The sequence below is a fragment of the Zonotrichia albicollis genome, chromosome 22 (assembly GCF_047830755.1).
Source record: "Zonotrichia albicollis isolate bZonAlb1 chromosome 22, bZonAlb1.hap1, whole genome shotgun sequence".
In the NCBI taxonomy this organism is placed as follows: domain Eukaryota; kingdom Metazoa; phylum Chordata; class Aves; order Passeriformes; family Passerellidae; genus Zonotrichia; species Zonotrichia albicollis.
Genome location: NC_133840.1, coordinates 4,948,600 through 4,972,144, shown reverse-complemented (window position 1 = coordinate 4,972,144; position 23,545 = coordinate 4,948,600). Strand labels below are relative to the sequence as shown.

The window sequence follows — 23,545 nt, the reverse complement described above, 5'->3', positions numbered from 1 at the left end:
CACATTGGGGTGGGAATGTGACTCTCTAAGGAGGTCAGGACTAGATAACTAGATGCTTCCATGGGGATTTTGGCTTCTGGAGCAGTGGGATAGGGCTGTTGGTTCCTACCCCAGCATCCCATGATGATTTAAAGAGTGAGGAATGCCATGTGTGCTGTGCACTGGCATTGATCCTCAGTAAATCCTAATCTTCTCTGCTGGTGAGGCTCCTGGGGAAGACAGGACAGCAAAAGGTGCTCAGTTTTGTGCCCTCCTGCCCTTGAAGGGTGAGAGGCAGGAGGCAGGAATCCAGCCTGGTCTCTGTTTGACCTTTCCTTTGGGACAGCACTGTCTGTTCCCACCCCAAAGGCACAGAGGGTGCTCTTTGCCCCACCAGTAGGAGCAGTTTCCTCCCTTCTATGTCAGCCCCTTTCCCATCCATCCTTCAGCCGAGCCGGAGGCAGTACCAGGGGAGTGGGAAGCTCTTGGGCAGAGGAGGAGCCTGCTGAGGGTTGTCGTGGGAGGGGAAAGGGGAGAGGGCTTCCATCCAGCTGCAGGGAGCTGGGGAGGTGTGGCTGGAGTGGTTGGCCAGTGCTGTCCTACCCAAGGGGAGCTCTCAGTCCCGTGTTGCCTATTAAGCATTTGCAATAGATGTAAATATTTACTTCTAATATACTCTTTGAAAGAACTGCAGACCTCTGTGTGTGTGTGTGTGTGAGCTCTGTGCTGCTGGAGGGGCTGGCTGTGCTGCCTGCAGCTCTCCTGCTGCTCAGCCCAGGTTACACCTCATCCTTGAGGCTCCTCTTGTGCTCTGGGGCAGCCCTGGGTGCAGGACAGGGCTGTGCTGCACAGGATTTGCTTTCCAAGGGGAAGAAGCTCCCAGAAGTGCTTGGAGAGCTCAGATTTGTGGGTGAGCTTGGGAACCAGGAGTCCTGCAAGGAATGGATGAGTGGAAGATGCTGTTGGTGCTCCCTGCTGGCTCTCCTCTCCCCCTGAGGACACAGGCAGAGGCAGAAGGATCAGCACCACTCCCTCATACAGCACAAATGCAGCCAGGGCAGCTCTGCTGGAGTTCTGCCCGTCCCCAGCGCTGTTCCTCTGTGTCCCAGCAGTGTGTGCATGCCCTGGGCACTGGGACCTGCCGCCCTGGGGAGCTCTGGAGCGTGCTGTGCCCCAGGGCAGGGAGCAGCTGCTCCTGGCTCAGCCCAGCCTGGCCCTCCGAGCTGCTGTGTGCAGCCACAGCCCCCTGGGCACCTCTGTTAAACCAGTGCCTCACCCTGCAGAGCTGGGGCTTTGAGCAAAGAAAATCCCCAAACAGACAGCCCTGTGGCAATAAACACCGAGCTCTGCATTTTCACTGATGTTTATGAATAAAAGAGAATATTCCTAGCACAGGGAGTGAATGCAAAGTGGAGCCACTTGCAAATCACTTCTGCTGGTGGGAGTTTTGGATCTTTAAGGTTGTCTTGAAGGTACAGCAGCCCCAAAAGTGTGTCCCCATCTCCAAAAGCACCAGAGGTTCACTCTTCTCCCCCAGAGAAATATTTACCCGGATGCTGTGGGTCAATATTTGCCTGCCAAATTCTCAAACAGGGGGTGGTGCTGAAGGTCACTGCTGGGAAGGGGAGGCTGGACCAGAGCTCTGTGTGCCCCATGCAGAGCTGCTGGGCAGGCTAAAGCAGCTGCCAGCTCCAACGTGGACATCAACAGCCTCAGGTAAGGGACAAAGCAAAGGATTTGACAGAAATGAGGGCTCCTGCAATGGCCCTCTGGGAGAGAGGGGTGAATTTGGCAGAGGGTTAAAGGATGGGCACCACCAGGGAGGAAAAGGGGGATTTGGGGTTTTTATTTGGGGTATTTGGGGCTGCAGGATTTGGGGTGAAGGAAGGGGAGGAGTGAACTGGCCCCAAGTGGGATCTCAGCCCAGCAGTTCTGGGTGAAGTCAGGACTGCTTGGAGAGTGGAAAGCAGCCCCAGGAATTAAATGTGGGCACCATGCAGGGGGCAGGGCTTTGGTGTGGGGGTTTTTATGAGCAGGAGAAGGTATTTTATTTCTGTCAGAAAGGGAAAAGTGGTCGAGTAAAGCATTGGATGGGGTTTTGCTGTGACCCTGGCAGCCCTGTCCCAGTCTGGAAATGGAGCAGGGAGAGGGGAGAGGCGGGGTTTGCCAGCAAAAGGGAAAATGAGTGCTGGGAAGGGGAGGACTCCCCCTTGCAGGACACAGTGCTGGGAAATTGCTCTGATATTGCACTTCATAGCTGCAAACTCCCTCCCAGACAGCACTTGCTGAGCACCTGCAGGTCAGTAGCCCTTCTCCCTGGGGCACAGCTGAGGATGCTGTGCCTGTATCCCGGTTGTTTCCATGGGAAAGGAGCAGAGAGGCTCTTGTCTCCTTCCAGAGGCACGGTGTGTGCAGCACTGATTAGGGAAATACCATTTGCAATGCAGAGAAACCAGGGCAGCAGGGTCAGACAGGCAGGATCCCAGCCCAGCCTGGCTGTGGGCCCCTGCTCCTCTCTGATTTCCCTGCCTTGGCACCAGAGCCCTGTGTTGTTCCTTTGCAGCTTTGTTCATCTCCCCATTGCTTTCCACGAGCTCCTGTGCCAACCTGTTTGGCCAGGCTGATAATTTTCTCCCTGCTGAGCTGAATAGGCAGAATATTGCAGCTCACTCCTCTCTCGGCTGGTCCTTGTGTTCCAGGAAAATGGGGTTCCTCTGGGGGCTGCTCTGCCTGGCTGCTCTGCACAGCCTCCCAAGGGTAAGTTCCTACTCCAGCAAACTGTGGTGGCTCCCTGAGCCAGACCATGGGGTAAATAACCACCCAGAAAAGCCCTGGAAGGCAGATTGGTGGAGGAGGTTCACCAGCAAGGTTTCTAATCTTTTACCCAGCTCAAATAGTTGTGGATGTTCTTATTTTCATTCAATATTTATAATATTTTATATATATCTTCAATATTTATAATATTATACTTAATATTTTCAATATTATATATAGTAATGCCAATATTATATATAATATTTTCAATATTATATATAATATTTTCAATATTATATATAATGTTTTCAGTATTACATTTTCAATATTATTCATATTTCTGTAGAATTTTTTCTTTTGGAACTTGACCTCAAACTGTATTTGGTGACCGTGACCTGCAGGAGTTAACAGGAACTTTTTGAAAAGCAGGTTTTTCCTCCCCCCCCCCTTTTAAATCTGGATCCATGTCAGAACTGAGATTGCAAAACCCCACTGCTCACTCTCAAAAGTTATCCATTATTTTGTGCCAGACTGACCTGATCCCTTTCTAAACAATTCCAGTGTTTGCAGTGTCTCCAGCTGCTCCTCACTTCCACCACCCCTGGGTTTGAATCCCAAAATCCTGCCCATGTGGGGACTGCAGTGGGAGCAGGGAAAACAAACTCTGGAAATTCAGAGGGACCTGATTTTGGGGGTGTTTTTTGTTGATTTTTTTCCCCCCACAGCTGGCACATGGCATTGAGCAGCACCGTCTCTTCCTGGACAAGGATGGGAAGCTGAGGGTAAGCACTGATGGGTTCCACCCAAGGGGGATGAAGTTTTGCTGTGGATTTGCAGTTTTTTCCTGAGAAGGGATGAGCCCAGGCAGTGCCACTGCCATGGGAAAGTCCATTTTTCTGCAGGATTTACTCCCTCCCAGCTGATGCCAGTGCTGTGTTGGAAACTCACCCTAAATAACAGCAGAGCATGGAGTTAACACCAGTATGGTGTGTACAGGGGCTGGCAGGTGGATGATTTAATTTCTGATTGATAAGGAAAGGTGAGGGAAACCACCAGCTGTGAGGATGACAGGGAGAAAGGCCTGTAGCTGATCCAGCCCATTGAGCCTGGGATGTTTCAGATCATGCAAATGTGAGGGGAGCAGTGGCAGTGCTAAAGGCTAAAGCTTAGAAGAGTGGAAAATGAGGGAATTTAGAGAGAAGGAGGGTGGAATAGAACACACAGGTCAAGAAAACACAGATGCCTGGAGGAGGAATTGAGCCAAACTGGATCAGGGCTGTGACAGCAGCAGAAGGGGTGACCAGGGTGGGCACTGCTAAAATGTGTGAGGGGAGGAGATGAAATCAAGGCTGAGCATGATGGATCTGTAAATGCTGAAGGCACAGGACATGTGCTGAGCTGGTGGTGGGTCTTGCCCTCGAGCTTTCCTGAGAGCAATTAGAGGAGGAACCACTGCCAGGCCCTCACTGGGTCCATTTTCACAGGATCCAAGACCTCTTTTCCAAACCATTATCCTCAGGGTTAAAGGGAAACTGAAGCAAAACCACCACCAGAGCAGAGCAGTGCAGTTTTCTCAGCCCATTTGAGTGTGCAGTGACAGCCCATGAGGATGTCACTGTGCTCCTGCTCTCTCCTTGTTTCTCCCCAGGATGTGAAAAGTGCTGGAATTGCACAGTCGGATTTGCTGGGAGCCATCCCTGCCCTGCCAGAGGGAAAGATGGTAGAATTCAGTTATGACAGCTTCCAGGAGAATGATGGAGCCATGTCAGCACTCCCCAGCACCCTGCCAGACTCAAGGGATGCCTGGAACTCAGAAGATGAAGCCGTGGCTGGGGCTGGGGGCTGTCGTGGGGAGAACTCACCTGGGGAAAATGCCTCTGCTGAAGAGGAGGGAGATAAAAGCTGTGAGCTGACTTGGAAGACGAGCCAGAAGCTGGCAGATGGCTTGATGAGATTCAGCATTGATCTCCTGAGGGAGGTGGAGCTGGAGTCCAACAGAAGCAACGTGATCCTGTCCCCCCTGAGCATCGCCCTCGCCCTGTCCCACCTGGCTCTGGGTAATTCTCAGTGGCAAAGCCACCATTCCCTTCCCAGCTCCTCTCCCAGAGCCATGAGCAACCAGATGCAAATGAAATACAGTCCCTTCCACTTATCCTTGCTCCTGCAGCTTTAATTAGCCATGATTACAATTGAAGCTGCCCTCTGAGGCTCCGGCTCTCAGATTTCTCCAGCCTCTCTTGTGAGGCACAGCGTGTTTCTAACAAGAGGCAGCCAGAGTAACATCCTTGTTTTCCACGCCGTGGGCAGGAGACCTAACAGGAATTTGATTTTTAGGGGCAGCAAATCAGACAGAGAAGCGTTTGCTGGAGGTGATGCACCTGGAGTCAGTGCCCTGCCTCCACCAGATGCTGGGCACCCTCGGCAGGAGGCTTTCAGAGTCCACCCTGAGCCTGGGGTCATGCCTGTACCTGCAGAAAGGTGAGAGGAGGGGCTGGACTGGTGTAGGACAAACCTCCCAGTCCCACAGAGTGATGGAAACACCCTGGAGACATCAATTTCCCCTGTTTCCTCCTCCTGGGGAGTGTCATAGCACGCTGAGCAAACCTTTCCCATCATTCCTCCCCTCTGCCAGGGTTTGAGGTCAAAGAGAAGTTCCTGGAGGATTCAGAGAAATTCTATGGAGCAAAGCCCAAGACCCTTTCTGGGATCAATCAGGACGACCTCGTGGCCATAAACAGCTGGGTAAAGGATGTCACTCATGGAAAAATTCCCTCCTTCCTCCAGCAGCTCCCTCAGAACACAGTGATGCTCCTGCTCAATGCCATCTATTTCCACGGTGAGCTCCACAGCCCTTCCTCATTTTTTTTCAAGAGGAAATAGTTGGAACTCCAGTTTTCTGCAAGCCCTGTAGCTGAACAGCCTCTCCTCTCCTCGCTTCCTGCTAGGCAATCTGCTTGTTCTTGTGCATCTGCTGCTCCTCTTGCTTAGATTTCTTTACAGTAATAATTCCCAACTGCTTCACATGTGCTAAAAATGTTACTTGACAGCAGAGCCAGGACACAGCAGGTGGGACCTGCGGCATCTTTGCCTCCTGGTTCAGGATCCCAGGCAGTGGCACATCCCTGCTCATCTCCTCAGTGATCTTAAAGGTCTTTTCCAACCCAAATGATGAACCAGGTCGTTCGCAGCTCTGCACACCCACCACAGAGCTCAGAGGCAGCTTCTGTGGATTCCTCTCTGACTGCAGCACAGTGGTCGGCCACATCTTCCTTTTTTAATTCCCTGAGGGCCATGCACAGACCAAACACTTCCAGTGCAAATCTACAAACGTTTTACCTTGGTCTTGGAGCAGTGTTTCCCCCTCTGCAGCACAGAGGCAATACTCCCCATTTTTCAAAGCACAAACATCGTTTCTTTTATCTCCATAGCCTTCAGTAGTCTCCCACGCTGAGGCATGAGGATTAATCCGAGTTCTTTTTGTTATTCCATAGTTTCTCTCTGGATGATAAGAGTTTCCTGCTGTTAGGACTCTTCCAGCCTTGGTACTGACTTCTCTTTGCTGTATTTTCATTTCCCTGGTCACTCCTGGCCTTGTTAGAGAACTCAAGATAGGAGGAGTGTCAGCTCAGCAGTTTCTGGTTTTCTACTCAAAATTTAACTTCATCGCTCTCAAAACTTTTATTTTTACAGGGTTTTGGAGGAATAAGTTTAATGCAAGCTTCACTGGGCCAGATGTGTTCCACCTTGACAATGAGTTTGTGGTCCCAGTTGAGATGATGAAAGCCCACCAGTACCCCCTGAGCTGGTTTACCCTGGAGTCCCAGGATATTCAGGTAGAGATCTCTCAGGAGTACAGCAATTTTCACTGGAATATCCTCTTGCTGTGGTATTTTACTAACTGCAAGCATTCCCTCCAAAAAACCAATTATATTTTTTTAAACAGGCATAGCACACAAAAATTTAATAATCATTCTTTGTCCTTGCTTCCAGCAAGAATGTTGAAACTTCACTTTTAATCTCTAGGAAAAACCACAAAGAGATATTCAGACTAGCTGGGAATTAATAGAATTTTAAAGCCCTGAATTAAAGATAAATGAGGAAATATGGAAAGAAATCCCCTCAGACAATGTGCTGTTGGAGTTTTTCAGAATCCAGAGTGGGGCAAGCTGTGGGCTTTCACTCTGCCATGTGCTCAACCTTTACCAGCCAATGGCTAATACTAAAACCTAAAGCTGTTATTCCAACAAATTCAACTCTGGAGAAATCAGATTCCTCCTTCTCATCCTTCATCTGAGAGCAAGAGTGGCCCTGTAGACCAATTAGAAAATTACTAAATTAAAACCATAACTTTGTGGATTTCCCTTTCTTTTCCCTGAATCCTTCTCTGCTTGGTTTCATTTCCAGGTGGCCAAGTTTCCCTTCAAGAGCAATGTGAGTTTTGTGGTCATTGTACCAAACCACAACACCAGGGACACCTCTCACGTGCTGGAGAACTTCCCTTACAAACAACTGTGCAGGCTCTTCCCCAGAGAGGTGCCCACCATGGTGAAGATCCCCAAAATAAAGTTGGACCAAAAACTGGAACTCAACCAGGTTCTCAGCCAAATGGGTAAGGCCCCTGGCAGGGTTTGCACAGAACAAGATCAATCTGTTCACTGCCACCCAAAGCTGCCACCCTTGTTTCTAAAGCTGTGCCTCACAGCTTGCTCCAGAACTCCAAACCCTCCCAGCTCTTCTTCCTCTCCTCCTCCTTACTCCTTGCTTGCCTGGCACCAAATGTTTTGCTCCAACAAGATGATACTACAGAGATTTCACAGCTTCTCACAGGCTTTACGAGTTCTTCCTGTTGTAGCCAAGACCAACTTCCCCCGTGCATCCATCTCAGTCTCTTTGTCATTTCATTCAGTGTCTAGGACATGGAAATTGTCAACAGAGAAAATGCAGATCACAAAATATGGAGCTGAAATAAAACACCAGGTGCTGCCTTTCTGGATGAGAATAATTTAAGAGTTCACTTTGTTTTGCAAAGAATTGCTTAAAAAAATAATCTCTATAGGAAAAATAATCTCTATAGAAAAAATAATCTCTATAAAAAATTAATCTCTATTGTTTCTAGTCTAGCTAGACAGTCTTCAGACTTGATGCTGCTTTTTCAGGATGACTTCAAGTTCTTACACTACTATTCTTAAACAGGTGGAATTTTTGTTTCTCTTGTTTTTCCAGTCCTCCATGGTGGGCAGCACATGGAGCAAGAGATCAGGGAATTGCTTTCTTCAGACAGATTTGAGAAAACTCAGAACTCACAGCACCACCTTGGTCTCATTTCTCTGCAGGCCTCCAGGAGCTGTTCACGAGCCCAAATCTCCAGAAAATCACAGAGCAGCCTCTCTTTGTGTCCAGTGTCCAGCACCAGGCCACCCTGGAGCTCAGAGAAGATGGGGTGGAAGCCTCTGCTGCCACCAGTGTGGTGCTGTCACGCTCGGTCTCTGCCTTCAGCCTCGACAGGCCCTTTGTCTTCATCATCTTTGAGGATGAAACAGGGATCCCACTTTTCATTGGCAGTGTCCAGAACCCCAACCCAGATGCTGCTCCCCAGATCCCAGAGCCGCAGGACTCGGGTGAAGCCACAGATGCCAACAAGAACCGCGTGCCCAAATAACAGAGGGCACAGCTGAGTGTTCTGGGACTCCTGCCTGACCCTCTGGACCAGCTGGGAGAGGCCACAGGGGGGCAATTCCTCGCTGTTTTCCTTTCCAGATCCCTAGAGACCAGTCCTGGGATTTTTGAGTTTCTCCAGGCTGAGGCTCCCCTCTGTTGAACCTGAAAACCTTGTTCTGCCTGGATTTCCCTTCCAGGGCTCTCAGTCATGGAAGGGAGACTTTCTTGTCCCCAGACTGTTATTAGAGTCTTCATTAAGATCTTATTAGAGTCCCCTGTAGCCTGGAATCATCATTAGCATCTGGCAGCTTGGACATCAGCCAGGGCTGTCTGAGTGCGGCTCTTCCTTCCGCAGTCCTGGAACACGAATCCCTCCGTGTTCCTCTAAAACCATCTGTGCCCACCTAGACAGCGACCTCCAGAGCAACTGGACCAGAAACCAGTTGTCTTCTCTAGGATGAGTCACAACCTCTTCCAGGCATGGGCTCTTTTCAAAGATTCCCTTTTCCCACTCCTTGGCTATTTGGATCTGATGCAGGAGGCTCTGCTGTAGGAAACCCCTCCCTTTGGATCCTTCTTTCCAGCCCTTCTTCTAGAGGCTGGGTAATTTTCCCTCTCCAGCCCTTCTTCTAGAGGCTGGGTGATGCTAGATTTTTCAAGGCATATTTTATAAAGTGTTTTTTAGTAATTTTTATGTTGGCAGAATAATAAAGAATAAAGCAGAATGTGTTTGCTGAAGGTGTTGCATTGAAAGACCCAACAGAGAAAAGGCACAGAAATTTATTAATTGTAAAGACTGGGAGGAAAAAAATCTGGGCATGACAGAAGAAAAGGAAGGAGGGGTTGTGGCAAAGGATCTGGTTTTTGTTACACCTTGTCACAGGGAACAGCAGGGGCTGTGAGGTGAAATGGCAAATCTGTAAAGACTCTCCAAGGGCCAAGTCCAACCAGTTTCGGGCATCTCCCCTGGCAAGTGTGCAGGGGATGGCTGCTCTCTGGGTCAGAGCTGGCTTTGTGAGATGGCAGAATTCCCTGAATTAGGGCATGAGCTCAGTGGCACGGGGTCAGGAGGGTGTTTGGCCTGTGAGCAGCAATGCAGGGATAAGCAGGGATGGAACAGCCCTTAGCCTTTCTCCTGGGTAAAACCTGACAAATGCTGGGATCTGCTCAGAGGGTCAAAGGGGCTGATCTGGCATCTGTTACCTGTGATTTCTGCTTTACTGGGATGCTCCTGGCTCCACAGTATCCATGCTGTGGATGGCTGGGACAGCTTCCAGGAAAGGAGGAAAGATTTTGACACCTGTCACTGCTTTTGTTTTGGCAAAAGACAATGTCCAGTTACAGCTTCCCTTTGGTCTGAGATGGGTCCTTGTTCCAGTGCAGCAGTGCCCTAAAAAAGCCCATGAGGCCCTGGCACAGATTGTCCAGGGAAGCTGCCCCATCCCTGGAAATGCCCAAGGACAGCTTGGAGCAACCTGGGATAATGGAAGATGTCCCTGCCCATGGCAGGGGGGCTGAAACAAGATGATCTTTAAGGTTCCTTCCAAACTAAACCATTTTATGATTCTATCAAGGAATTTTGGGGTCTCTCCACCCAACCAACCCATCCTACCACTTAAAAATTCATGAGTACTTCTGTACAAAACAACTCCTGTCCATAGTAATTTCTGCTTCCAAACTCTCTCAGCTGCTGGGTGGAAAGGATGGTGCTGTGTTCTTGCAGAGCAGCAGTGATGGAGCCCAAGGGCCATCCTTCTGGCAGTGTTTTCCTCTCTTGGGAAGGCTGCCTTCCCCCAAAGGAAGGAGCAGAATGCTTCTGGGAGCCTCCGTCCCTGAATAGTCTGCACCATCTGCTGGCATAAGAGCAGGACTGACTCACTAACCATGAATTTAGGGGATGCAGGCAACTTTGGGCAATAAAAAAGTCCTGGCTCCAGCCTCCAATTATGCATTTCTTCCAGTCTAAAAGGGGAAGAATGGCCAAAGATAATGCCTACCCCTCTAACCAATGTCATGACACAAACCCTGCAGAAAGAGGCTGTAATTACAGAGCCCTGCAATTTTAACAAGTAAACCCACAAGAATTCAGCCTTTCTTACTAGAGGGCACAGCTCTGGCCCACAGGGAACATTTTAGCTTATTTATTTATACAGATTCATTCCTAGCATTCAGAAATACCATTCCATGCCTTAGGTAAGTCTTCTTTGGCTACTGTAACCTCCCTGAATGCCACCCTGTTGCACTGCAACCGCTGCAAAATTTGAAGCTCAAGTTTTCCTTTTCACGCCTCTGCCCTCCAGCTCCTGCTTTTATAAAGTTTTTCCCCTTGTTCTCAGTTTCCTGAACAGCTTGGTTCTTATTTCCTATTTTCTGTCTTGCTGCCATCACTCCTCCTCCAAGCTATTCTTGTCAAACTATTAATTTCATCTTATTTGACAGTACAGCAGCCCTCCATGACTGTGCTTCGCTCAACAAATTATCAGTTACACCAACCATAAGACTCTTTTTCACTCCACTGACTTTCCAGAAGAGGCAGTTTGTAAAATGCAAAGTAATATTAATGTTTCTGCTCAGGAGTTTCCACTTTGCATTGCTAAAGCTTTCATTTTGACGGAGCTGTATTCTGAAAAGACATGACTAGCACAGGGTGTCTGCTCTATCCATCTGCACCACTGGCTCAGAATATCAAATAAGTCCCAGTTTCTTTCATATTAGATGTGTTTTTTTACTTACCTAGAGCAAATTCATATCAGCACTACTTCCACAGCAGAGGTGAACCCTGTCAGAGAGCACACAGAGACCAAACCAGAACAACAACAAAATGTTTGTATTGATTTAATAAAACTGATTTTGTTAGATGAGTTTAATGCACCATTTCAGCAACACCCTTCACCTACAGGAATAAAGCTGGATTTGGTCTGTAATAACATTCTATGAAACTACCACTCTGATTTAAATGGTTTTAAAACCAAACCTGTATTTAAACAGATGGGTTTTCATTTGAAGATAGAGACAAGACATAAAAACTTCTCTTGTGCTCCTTCCATAAAGGGCATTTTAACACCACAAACAAGGTATCACAAAGAGATGAAAACCACCAGAAAGCATCTCCACAGCCAACACCCCCATTCCTGGGCTGAGAATGGAAGAATAACAAGCACAATTTTCTCCCTGCAGATGATTTTGCACAGAGCAAGCTGAGAGCAGAGCTTTCAGAAACCCCTCTGGTTAGGAGGGGTGGCCTTTGAAGCACTGACTAATCTCAGGGCACACCTGCTCTGCTCTCCTGGCTTGCAAAGCCAGCAGGTAATGCCGCTCTGTGCCCATCCTTCCCCTTTGCTGAGGGGCTGGGTGAGCTCAGGGCTCACGGGGAGGAGCTCCCCGGTACCTGCGGGCACTGAGCCCAGAGAGATGTCCCAGCCTGGGGGCCTTTGCAGCATTTCCAAACAGAAAACAGCTGCATCTGGTTAGCTACATCATGTCCAGTGTCCTGCTCCTTCCAGTAACCATGGCTGAGGAAAAAAAGAATGGCAAGGGTCAAGGAAAACCCACTGGTCCCTGGCTGTACTGCCCAGCTGGCCATTGGTGGCCTTCAGGGGACCTTTCTTCCATGGTTTGGGTTGGGTTGGGTTTTTTACCTCAAATCTATTTTTATCTTTCATCTCCTGCAATATCTAGCTATAATGAGTTCTACAATTTAATACTTGTTTAAAAATACACTCCCCTGATTTAAATGTGCACGGGTGGGTGCTCCCCTTGAGCCTTCTGTGGAAAGTAATAATGGAACTCCTCTGTCCCTCTCCTTTCTCCATATCATTTATCATCCTGAAAGCTTCTACAAGATTCTCTTAATTCATCTTCTTTTTTTAACAAGTCCTTGGCTTTCCAGCCTTTTTCTTTTCAGCCAAAAACTTTAAGCCAGTTAATGATTTCTTGTTAACTATAACTATCACTGGATACAAGCAGTTCCCAGCATCTTAACTGCCTCAAACAACAGAATCCTGTTTCCACAGTCTCTCCATTAAACCTTGGACATAAATCTATAAATCCATTAAACACTACTGCATTAACCATACCTCTGAGACAGAAGGAATTCCCTGATGTGACCTGTGGCAGAACTGCAGGGATAAAAGACCTGCTGAAGCAGAGCAGGGAGAATTTGCCTTTCCTACCTGTGCTTCACCCACCAGGCTCCCCTTGGCACGGGGATTTGTTTTGGGGTGAAAAAAGGGATGAAAATTCGGTGCAATTCAGGGCGAGGGTGGCAGGGGCAGAAAATGGGAGCAGAGCACTTTAAGAGAGCCCTGGGAAGCTGTAACCTGAAGCCTGCCGAAGGCTGGGCTGGGGGAGAGCAGCAAAAAGCAGAAGTGGCCGCACCAAACCCGCACTGCCCTCGACTCGCACCCGCTGGGAGCCCTGAGCGGAGAGCAGAGCAGAGGAGCCCCAGGTAAGGAGAGCCCGGGGACAGCCCAGGGACAGCTCACCTGGGCCAGGGCAGCACAGGGCAGGGGCTGAGGATGGACAGCGCTCAGAGCACCTGGGGAATGGGAGGAATGGTTCTTCTGCAGGTGGGATTGCCACCAAGAGACCTCAGCAAGGATGGGGAGCCACCAGCATCGGTTTTGAGCTGTGCTGGGGAACTGGGGTGGGTTTTGTGCCTTTCAAGCAGCTGGGAACGTGTTATTTGTCTGTGATGGTGTAACAGTGAAATCCTCTGGCTGCAGGATGCTCCAGGAGCTGTGGGACAAGCAGAGGGAGCAGCCTGAACTCTGGGTCCTGTTTCACAGCACCTCTAAAGTCTGAAGTGTTTACAAATGATGTGAGACTTGTACCACTGTAGGTGGAAAGTAAAATATTTCCTTTGCACCTGCAGGCCTTCCCAAATCGACAACTCCCAGACACAAAGTTCCTTCTCTGCTCATTTCTCAAGGTTTTCTTCCTGTGCTTTTTGATGCTCCTTCTCTTCTTCTTCAAGGCAGCCACAGATTTTAATATCATGCCTGAAACCATCCCACCTCCAATCCAACCAAATTCTTTTCTCTGCATTTCTGGCTGTGTGCTAAGAGAAATACAAATAGAATCCAGATGTTCAGGCCAATTCAAACTCAAAAGGCTTTGTCTTTTTTAAATGGAAATTGCTTTTTGGCGAAGTCTGAGAAATATGAAGCTGGTGACAGTACTGGCAAAAACAATACAAATCTGCAAAACCAATCTCTGCTCCCATGCTCCCAGGAGCTCAGTGTAGCTGGAAGCAGAGGTTGTGTTGAGATTATTTTCTTTTTTTCTTCAGGGAAAAGGTTATGCTCCATGGAAAAGCTTCATCTCTGAGCTAGACTGGGCCAAAGCTCTCCCTCTCAGCATGCAGGAGTGCAGCTTGGCACAGCAGCCTCACAGAGCCCTTGCTTAACCTGTCAGACTGGGACTCATGCAGGACTTGTGGCATCTCTCTTCCAGCTGTAAATCTCTGGAATGACAGGAGCAATCCCAGCACCACATCCACTATCACACCATCAGTAAATCCTCTTGATCCACATCTTCTGCACCACAAACCTCACCCATTCTGCAGCTGGGATGGCAGCAGATTGCAGGATGCATGAGGGGAAAGAGGGTACCACGTCTGTGTTACACTGGCTGAACACAGATGAGAGCTTAAAACCTCCCCTGTGATGCTTTTTTCTCCAAGGGAGAGCTGCCTGCAGAAGAAAAGGCAGGGAAGGGAAGCAGCAAAAACAGCAAACTGCCTCTCACTCTGCCTCAACGGGGTCTTGAGCTGGGGCTGTTGTGGCCACGTGTATTTCTAGCAGCAGGCGTGTTTCTCTTTGTAGCTGGATTTAATCTGAAACACATGTTCTTCCTCTGATTTCTCCAGTTGCCTGGATGACAGGGGTTAGTTAAATACAGCCCTCTTCCTTTAATTTCTGGGAATCTATCTAAACATTGCCTCAGACCAGCCTTGGTGGTGTCTGTTGTCGGGGGCAGGACCCTTCATAGCTCTGGTTTACCCACAGCAAAGCCCTGGGTTGCTCAGTGCCCTTCTGGACCAGACAGATCTGTCTGGAAGGGCCACTCATCCCAGAACTGCAGTGCTGAGAAGTGGATTCCACACAAGGAACAGCTTTGGGGTGTTTGGTGCTTTTCTCCCACCTCCATTTAAAATGTTGAATAAGCCAAGCTCTGCCTTTCACTTCTCCAGGTTTCCTTATTGTCTTTTAAGAAACCTCTTCTATTTTACTTCATCAGATTGCAAATAAGAAGCAAAGAATGGACACAGGTACATGTAGACACAAGAAACAGCAAACTGCTGCCTGAGGCAGGTAATTTGTATATCAAAGCAGTACCAGTCAGTGTTGCCTTCACCCCATTCAATAACATGAATTTGGTACCTTTTATAAATGAAATCTTTAATTTTTCTGAAGCCCAAGACTCAGAAGCAATGATTTGGTGCTTTTCTGGACCTTGGCACTCAGTAACTGCCAGCATCAGTGTGGTTTGGGCCACACACATCTGCTTTTGTGCTCAGGCACACCCACACTGTGTGCTTGCCCAATTCTAAAGTCACTGGGGCCAGTCTGGCTGAACAATTGCAGCTAGAGAAGGAAACCTGGCTCAGATCAGGTGTGTGTTTCACAACTGGAAGGACAAGCAGCAGCATCTGTCACTGCAGCTCCTGTCACAGCCAGGTACAGTGAATAGCTGTGGTAGAGATGGATTTACCTGATTGCTCAAACTCTCTCTGTCATATTCTTACTCTGTAGGTCCAGGCATGCAGGTTCCAGTGGTTCTCCTTTTCCTGGGCCTCCTAACTGTCCCAAGCAGAACCCAGAACTCAGCTACTGAGCAGGTGAGTGGGAGACAACATGCAAAGAGCAAGGGGAGGGGTGTGGAGCAGGTAATTTAAGTTTAGAGATTCTTACTGAAGGATTAAGCACCACCCTCCTAAATTACTGGGATTTTATTTAGCAACATAATGAGACTAACTCCTGCTTTACCTGGATAAAACCACAGTAGTTACATCAGGGGATGACCAGGAGGCAGAATTTCAAACTCAGTGCTGCCTTTGGCATTAAAGTAACTATTCCTACACCCTCTGTAATTTAAGTCAATGTTTCTGTGAGTCATTGAAGAATATCTGCAGTTGTTTGCCTACGAAGCATTTACCACACCTGCAAATCTAACCAAAGCACTCCTTGGGCCTGCCAGAACTCTGCCACAGCTGATGGAGCCAACGCTGGTGAGGAAGAGGAAGATCCATTCTACAAGAGCCCTGTGAACAAGCTGGCAGCTGCAGTCTCCAACTTTGGCTACGACCTGTACCGCCAGCAGTCCGCGCGCACGGCCACGGCCAACGTGCTGCTGTCCCCCTTCAGCCTGGCCACTGCACTTTCTGCCCTCTCCCTTGGTGAGAGCTTTGCCCCATTTCCACAGCCCCCCTCAGGTTTGGCAGCCCTTCCCTCACGTTTTCCTGCTCGTTTCAGGGGCTGGAGAACGAACTGAGGATGTGATTTCTCGCGCTCTCTTCTACGATCTGCTCAACAAGGCTGAGGTCCACGACACCTACAAGGAGCTCCTGGGCAGTGTGACTGGGCCTGAGAAGAGCATGAAAAGTGCCTCCCGCATCATCCTGGAGAAAAGTAAAAGTCCTTCTTGCCCTCTATGAAATTTTCCCTAAAAAGCTGTCAGCAGCAGTTATTTTGGTGTGAGTGTATATATAAAAACACAAGGCACTAACAGCTCTGGCTCTGGCATCCTGCTGAGCCAGGCTGCAGACAGGGCATGGAATGCACTTGCTGCTCCAGGAAAAGCCTGGAAAGTTTGTGTGCACTTAAATAAAAGACCAGACATGCACACAAAGACATTGGTGACAGAACAGTTAACTCACAGAAGACCTAAAAGAAACTTGCTGATAATTTTGCCTTCACTCCAGGCTGTCTGGCAGGTGTTGCTGGCTTCCAGGAACCCCAGATCACATTTTCTATTTGTGATAACACTCAGCCATATTCCTTTGTTTAATTCCTTGCAGAGCTATTTGAAATGTCTGCTTCTGGCATGCAATAAACATCTGCTGAGAATGCTAAGAGCTATCTTTTGGAACCTGCTGGTTCCAAGAATCCAATAGGTTGAGTAAGCTGTACTCAGAAAGGAGGCTGGGGAAAGAAGAAAGGCTGATGTGGGAATGGCTGTGTCCAAGCCTTCAGTTCTTATCTCCTTTTTTCAGTTTTCAGAAGAAAGTTATCCCATGCTCCAGCATGGGTGGCTGTAGGATTTGGATCATTTTCCTTAATGTGCTTTCAGATATTCCTCTTCAAAGGAATTTGAGTTTCTGGAGACAAACAGGGCCAGATATTTTATGAGAGACCTGCTGCTGGGCTTTGGATTGCCACCTGCTGCCTGGAGATTGTTTGGATAAGGGAGCTAGCTGCAGCCATCCATGTTTGTATTCCCCAGGACTCAGGGCAAGGCCTGGATTTCACAGCCAGCTCGAGAAATCCTACAAGATGAGGCCGAGGGCACTGAGTGGCAACTCCCAGCTGGACCTGCAAGAAATCAACACCTGGGCCAGGCAGCAGACAAAGGGAAGGATCATGAGGTTCATGAAGGACATGCCCACAGATGTCAGCATTCTCCTTGCTGGGGCTGCTTTCTTCAAGGGTGAGAATGTTGGGTGCTGGGACACAGAAAAAGTGCATTAAGTGTTAGAGGAGCTGTGAAGGAATGCTCTCACCTCCAATAAAGCAAACAGGCTGTCAAACAGAGAGTGTGAGAAGAAAGTGTTTGAGAATGTTTAGTAAAGAAGGAAAAAAAAAAAAAGCACACTACCTGAACAAAAATAGTCCTGAGGGAGGAATTATTACTCTTGGGAAGCTGAATCTTGACCTGTTTGCAGTAAGAATCAGAGGGGGAAATTTAAGGTCACAAAACTCCATTTAGAGATGGGATATTGCCATTTAGGGAAGGAACAGCTTAGAGTGTTCTGAGCCTTCTTACCACTGTAGAAGGAACAATTTGATACTAGAGAGCTGTTCTTAAACATGCTGTAAGCCAGTGTCCTGGAGAATTATTGCTTAGAGACAAGGAGCAAAATAAAGGGTGGGGAGAGAAGCACTTTATATCCATTGACACAACTGTTACCCTTTAAAATAGTTTTGTAATTACATAAGTAGACATCAACTTCCCACTGGCTACTCCACCCATACACTGGCTTGATTATTTATTTGCCATTTAGCCAATTCTCAGATGAAAAGGAGGGGCCAAGGATGGCAGTAAATCAGTAGCTCCAATCAGTCTATTTCTATCCCTGTTATGCCTCAACTCCTTAAAGCACAAATGCTGTGTATTAAAGCACAAGATTATTCAGCCACAGGCATAAGCCTGGTTTCATATGCTACTATTCCAGAAAAATCTTTCATTTTCTCTCTTGTAAAACAGGGACATGGAAAACCAAGTTTGACACCAAGAAGACTGCCCTGAAGGATTTCCACCTGGATGAGGACAGGACAGTGAAGGTGTCCATGATGTCAGACCCCAAAGCCATCCTGAGATATGGTTTTGACTCGGAACTCAACTGCAAGGTCAGACAGTAAATATTGCCTAAGATCTCCTAAACCTACTGAGGAGCAGGTTCAGCTACACCTGCCTGTTAACCCATCCCAGCCTTGCTCCTCCCATCATTGCTACTTTTGCAATCCCTCTTTTGAAAGGCAGTGTGTTGACTCTTAGGATATCCTGCTTCTACCCAAGCTATGTCACAAGCAATCCAAAATATAAATTATGCCCAGGTCCTACCAGCCTGTATTGCTTGACTTAAAGTTGGGCAAGAAGGGCAGGGCACACCTCTCAAAACTTTTCCATCTCTACCTCTTTCAACTAATCTTTCCTTGGAGCATGAGTTCAAAGGTGTTCAAGTGAGAATTCCCCAAAGCAATGCTGCAGGTGAGAGAGCACTTCCATAGCAGGAAGAGTGCAGCAAGGATGGATAAAAGCCTGGGGAAAAAAGCAGAAGTGTCAGGAAGCATCATGTCAGATAAAAGCAAACAGGGAAAAAAGATCAAATGGTCACTGGAAAGGTTGAGATTCCAGCCTGAGAATCAGGCCACTGCTTGGTACAGGATGGGTAAAACTTCATTATTGATGTGACCCTTTCTTATCTCTCTCTTATTTCTGTCCTTGCAGATTGCCCAGCTGCCCCTGACAGAGGGAATCAGTGCCATGTTCTTCCTGCCCACGAAGGTGACCCAGAACATGACTCTGATTGAGGAAAGCCTCACTTCCGAGTTTGTCCACGATGTGGACAAGGAGCTGAAGACAGTCCACGCTGTGCTGAGCCTGCCCAAACTAAAGCTGAACCACGAAGAGGCACTTGGAAACACAATAAAAGAGACAAGTATGTGCATCACACCCCCCTTGCAGGGCTCAAAGCAGTGGTCAAGTTGCTTTCTGCTCTCAAAATATGAAGCTGGTGGGTTGTTAGGTATGGTTGTGGAGATTTCACCAGCAACCAAATCACCTTCATCCAGGATTTCTCAGCTTTTTATCACATCCCTCCACCAAGCTTGTTCAGTGCTGCTGAGATTGTGGGTGAAGCTGAGTACAAGCAGATGGAGGTTGCTCCTCCCTGCTCCCCCAACAACCTCAGCCCAAGCAGCTCCCAGCCCTTGTGGATCACAGGAGCAGTGCTGCTCCCCCTGCTGCAATCCATGCCCCCAGCTAATGGAACTTTCTCTCTTTTCTCCAGGGCTCCAAGCACTTTTCACATCACCTGATTTCTCCAAGATTTCTGCCAAACCTCTGAGATTATCCCATGTGCAACACAAGGCAATGCTGGAGCTTAGTGAGGATGGGGAAAGATCCACACCAAACCCTGGGGCCACTGCTGCTCGTCTGACCTTCCCCATAGAATACCACGTGGACAGACCCTTCCTTCTTGTACTGAGGGATGACACCACTGGAACCCTCCTCTTCATTGGCAAGATCCTGGATCCCAGGGGGGTTTAGATCCCTTCACAATAATCTGCAATGGTAAGGGTGATATTGGGAGGGATACTGGCTCCCTGCTCTGCTGCACAAAGACACAACTTGCAAATCTTACGCCTTCATGCTGCAATAAAAGAGCTTTTGCTATTAAATCTCAGCAAGCCCAAGTATTCTCCCTTGAAAGGTTATCTGCCTACACTCCCAGTTTCCCCAGAGGAGGAATGCAGTTCTGTGTTCTGAAAACAAAGATTATCTGGTGTATGCTGCACTGCTCCCCATCCTGTTTTCCAGCCTGACACCAGTTGTTGATTCTGAGTCCCTCATCACTGACCAAGCTGTGCTGGAGCCCCCCAAGTTCTGCAGTGCCCCCTTTTACAGACTCTAAGTTTGCACTTCCCAGGCTGTTGCCTCACCCCTTCCAACCGTTTCCATTTGACACTGGCAAGAAGGAAAGTGCCTCACAGTATTAAAAATAGAAGGCAACGTGCTCTGGATGACTGTATGTTCAAAATGCTCAGGGCACCACACAGGGGAGAGTCACACCTCACACAAAAGCAACTCAAACATTTGCTTCCAACCCACACACAGAACTTATACAACAGCCTCTGTTCCCACCATACCACACACACCTCTCACGTTAGAATTGGTCATTTTATTTACAACAGGCTCACTAAAGAGCATTCCAAGACTTCATTCAAGTTGCTGTTACACATGATTTTCCAGCTTGTACTACATGACTACCTTACCACATGACACTTAGCTTTGATGAAAGATCACATTGCAGCTTCCTTTGACAGGGAAATTAAGTCCTCTGAAGGATGTTTCTGGGAAGCTCTGACAGGCAGGCCTTCATCTCTTGTAGTTCCTGCATCTGAGCACTCTGAGGACCAAAGTGCACTGACAAAATCCCCTCCGCTCTTTGTATTGTGCTCAGAGCTTCAGAAACTGCAAAGCTGAAATAGGAAGATAATAAGAACAGAGCATGCAAAATACTTAATTCAGCTTCTTGACTTACAAAACCTTTAAGCCCTCCCTAACAAAAACCCAAACCTGTTCATGGCTACAGATCCCACCCTCCCCTGCCCTCCAGCAGCAGGAAAATTGTGTCTGCTTCAGTTGTAAAGGGAGGATGAGGGGGATGGAAAGGTAAGGACAAAACCTGAAAACATTATCTTTGAGTATATAAAAACCTACTGTTTCATCACTGCAACTCCTGCTAAAATTAATTTGGTTAAAGGGAGTTGTTGTGAGGAGATTTTCAGAAGCAGTCAGGGGATTTCCTTGCCAATAAAGCAAGAGGATTTCATCCCCTCTTTTGAGAAGATGTCAGCAACATTATACAACTGAGATATAAACACCAAGGGTGATGAGTTGACAGAATGAAACAATTGGACAGGGAATAAATTGAGCCAGGGAGAATAAAAAGAGAGACAGGCACAAAATAGAGAAACAGATTCCTAAGAGATTACTTGTGCTAGACTGCCCTGTGTCCTGTGAGACACCCTCAAGGTGCTCTGATATTGTGTCAGACACACAGGGCAGGGACAGAGGACAAAACCAAACTCACCCATTGAAGAGAATTTGTGCCAGCTTGAAAAGTTCATGGCCTGTTTCTACACTTGATGGCCCATGGTGCATTTCCACAATCTCAATACTCTTCTTCAGGTGTCTGGCTGCTTCCTGCCACTTCCCTGATAGAAAAACAAGCAAAACAAAACAATGAGAAATGAATAAATACTTCCTAGAGCTACTGCCACCCAAAGAATCTGACAGAATTAATCAAAATGTGGTGAACTCTGTCCACAGAACCAGGACAGGGAATCTAAAAGAACATTAGAGCAGAGTTTATTGTTCACTGGCTGCTGGGAACACAGGTTTGGTCTTTCTGAGAGCCCTGCTGACAAAACCAGGGGAAAGAATGAGAGGGCCAGTCCCAGAAAAAGCTAGTCATGTTAAATTTCAAAGTTCAGGAGACATTGGATAGTGAGAGGACAGTGCCATACCAAGAGTAGCATAGACCTGTGCCAGATGATCCTCCATCTCTCCCATCAGCAAATGCTCTGGAGACAAGAAGGTTCCAGCATCCATCTGACACTTCAGGAGCATTTTGATAGCCTGATCTATTAAAAAAAAAAAGGTTATAAAGTTCACCCTGTGGCCAGTGTCCAGTTTTCCATGATCCATTAAATAAAATCAATCCAATCCATCTTTGCACAGCTGAGTGGGGTTTGGTTAAGATTCAACACTGACTTCATCTGCACCTCTGCTTATTCTGCCCCAGCATTGGCCCAACCCCCTCCAGGAAAACAAGGCCTGGGAATGCCCAACTCCAATGTTACCCTGATTTCTTTTTATTTAATTACTTTACTATGGAACACTATGTGACTTGGATTAACACCCAGATCAGGGGGTATAAAAAATCTAAAGCTGAAGTCCCCAGGGACACCAGGCCACATGTCACAGCACCCCAATGGCATGAGCAACAGTGCCATCTCATGGTTCCTGTCCCAACCTGGGCCTGACCTCAGGGCACAAAGCTGAGCCTTACCAGCCTTCCCGACTCTCAGCAGCTCTAAAGCTTTCTTGATTTGTTGCTGAAGGTCCTGTAAACGACCAGACAGCTGATCTCTGCTGGCTGAGGTTGCACAAGCTTCATTTGAACAGCAAAGGGTGTCTTCTTCCCCCTGTGGAAATCACCTTTGTGATCATTCCTGCTCACATTCAGCTCAAAGCTTACTCTCCATCAGCATTAGCTCTGGGTTACAGAGATGCTAAATTGTTTAATGAATATAACTGAGAAACAAAGTGATTTTTTAAATTGTTATCAGCTTATTTGATTAGATAAGAAAGTGAAATACTGTCTTGACTCAACGGGGGCTTTTGGCTTCTGAGCAGGGATCAAAGTGAGGTCTTCACCTCTTGCCTTTCCCAGACCCAAACCTTACACACCCCAGTAAGTTGCACAATCATAACCATGGAGAATTACCTGCATTTGGGCCTGGCATTTGGGACAGCAGAACGAATTTCTGATGGACACCACACTCTTGGCACCAGACTCTAACTCCTGGAGGCACGCTGGGCAGCGACACTCAAAGAAATACTGCTTGAGAAGCTGCTGTCTCTCAGCAACCCTCATCCTGCACCAGTGAGGCCCTGCAGAGCATGGCAAGGGTAAAGATCTCCCACAGGCACAGTTCTTAACATCAGAATAAATGGATTTTTGTTACAATTGGAACTAGGTACATTTTGGGGAAGAGACAACTGGAGACTGAAAATCTAAGAGGGGTTAAGGGATGAAATGTTGGTCAAGGCTACTAAACAAAGACTCTGGCAATATTAGATGAGAATTAGGATATAAATAGCTATCAGTATGATAAGGGGAGGTGAATGATGTCTGTGCCTTGAGACAAACACAGAACTGGGGCTTACCATAGCAATGCAAAACCTCTTGGCCACTTGAGATTGGCTGTGCTGCCCTGACAGTGGCAGCTGTCCCGCTGAACGACACGCTGGTGTTGGGGCAGCACGAGTGGTTCAGGAGGCTGAGGACAGGGAAGAAGGCTGTTGCCAGCCTCACAGGCTTCTTATCTACAACAGCCCCATCTCCAGGCCCTGAAGACAGAGGAAAACCAAGCAGGTTGAGATGGAATGCTCACAAACCCACACAATTCCTGCCAGGAGCCCCGTGACTGATCGCAGGCAGCAGCAGAAAGGTTCCTGGTATATTGCTGCAATAAATAACAGCTAAGCACACTCTGCATGGGCACCAAGGAACAGGCCAGCATGGGACAGCCCATTAAATTGTAAACAAATCATTTCCATCTGCAATGGGAGCTTTTTACAGCTGAGAATTTAATGTCTTCACTTCCCACAAGAAGATGGGCAAGGAGAGGACAGTCCTGGGATCCTCAGGACAGGAAAGAGGAGCTACAGGAGAGGGTTCAGTGGATGAGGGGTCTGGAGCATCTCTCTCATGAGGAGAGACTGAGCTGGGCTTGGTTACTCTGGAAAAGACTGAGAAGGGATCTCATCAACACATTTACAAATACAGGTGTCAGAGAATGGTGATGGACTCTTTTCTGTGGTGCCAGGATGAGGAGTAACAGCCACAAACTGAACAAGAAGCTCCACCTCAAAAAGAAGAAAAACTTCTTTCCACTGAGGGTGGCAGAACAGGCTGCCC

At 47.8% G+C, this 23,545-nt stretch overlaps 3 protein-coding genes across 7 annotated transcripts in view; 2 read left to right on the top strand and 1 right to left on the bottom strand.

The window, feature by feature from the left end:
- Positions 1 to 24: 24 nt before the first annotated feature.
- Positions 25 to 9,116, top strand: SERPINF2 (serpin family F member 2). 4 transcript variants are annotated; one of them, XM_026797237.2, is made up of 9 exons: positions 25 to 1,695; positions 2,543 to 2,736; positions 3,459 to 3,515; positions 4,382 to 4,790; positions 5,068 to 5,211; positions 5,366 to 5,569; positions 6,424 to 6,566; positions 7,138 to 7,342; positions 8,067 to 9,116. In XM_026797237.2, the coding sequence occupies exons 1-9, from the start codon at positions 1,533 to 1,535 to the stop codon at positions 8,390 to 8,392; spliced, it is 1,845 nt and encodes a 614-aa protein (XP_026653038.2). In that variant the 5' UTR covers positions 25 to 1,532; the 3' UTR covers positions 8,393 to 9,116. The 4 variants fall into 4 exon arrangements, with proteins under 4 accessions (XP_026653038.2, XP_074413324.1, XP_074413325.1 ...); XM_074557224.1 differs by having other exon boundaries at positions 1,564 to 1,695; positions 2,679 to 2,736; XM_074557223.1 differs by lacking the exon at positions 3,459 to 3,515 and having other exon boundaries at positions 1,533 to 1,695.
- A 3,671-nt stretch (positions 9,117 to 12,787) lies between these two features.
- SERPINF1 (serpin family F member 1) lies at positions 12,788 to 19,383 on the top strand. The gene is made up of 8 exons (XM_005493648.4): positions 12,788 to 12,838; positions 15,147 to 15,232; positions 15,592 to 15,790; positions 15,867 to 16,022; positions 16,837 to 17,040; positions 17,818 to 17,960; positions 18,562 to 18,772; positions 19,124 to 19,383. Exons 2-8 carry the CDS (start codon positions 15,155 to 15,157, stop codon positions 19,381 to 19,383), a joined length of 1,251 nt encoding a protein of 416 aa, XP_005493705.1. The 5' UTR covers positions 12,788 to 12,838; positions 15,147 to 15,154.
- The window catches only part of SMYD4 (SET and MYND domain containing 4), a 7,947-nt gene continuing 3,553 nt past the window's right edge, over positions 19,152 to 23,545 (bottom strand). For both annotated transcript variants that reach the window (XM_005493649.4, XM_014271746.3), the window contains 6 exons: positions 22,792 to 22,974; positions 22,349 to 22,515; positions 21,911 to 22,046; positions 21,366 to 21,482; positions 20,930 to 21,053; positions 19,152 to 20,315 (listed from right to left, as the gene is read on the bottom strand). In XM_005493649.4, coding sequence (XP_005493706.2) covers positions 20,165 to 20,315; positions 20,930 to 21,053; positions 21,366 to 21,482; positions 21,911 to 22,046; positions 22,349 to 22,515; positions 22,792 to 22,974 — 878 coding nt within the window. In that variant the 3' untranslated portion in view covers positions 19,152 to 20,164. The remainder of the gene's footprint in view (positions 20,316 to 20,929; positions 21,054 to 21,365; positions 21,483 to 21,910; positions 22,047 to 22,348; positions 22,516 to 22,791; positions 22,975 to 23,545) is intronic.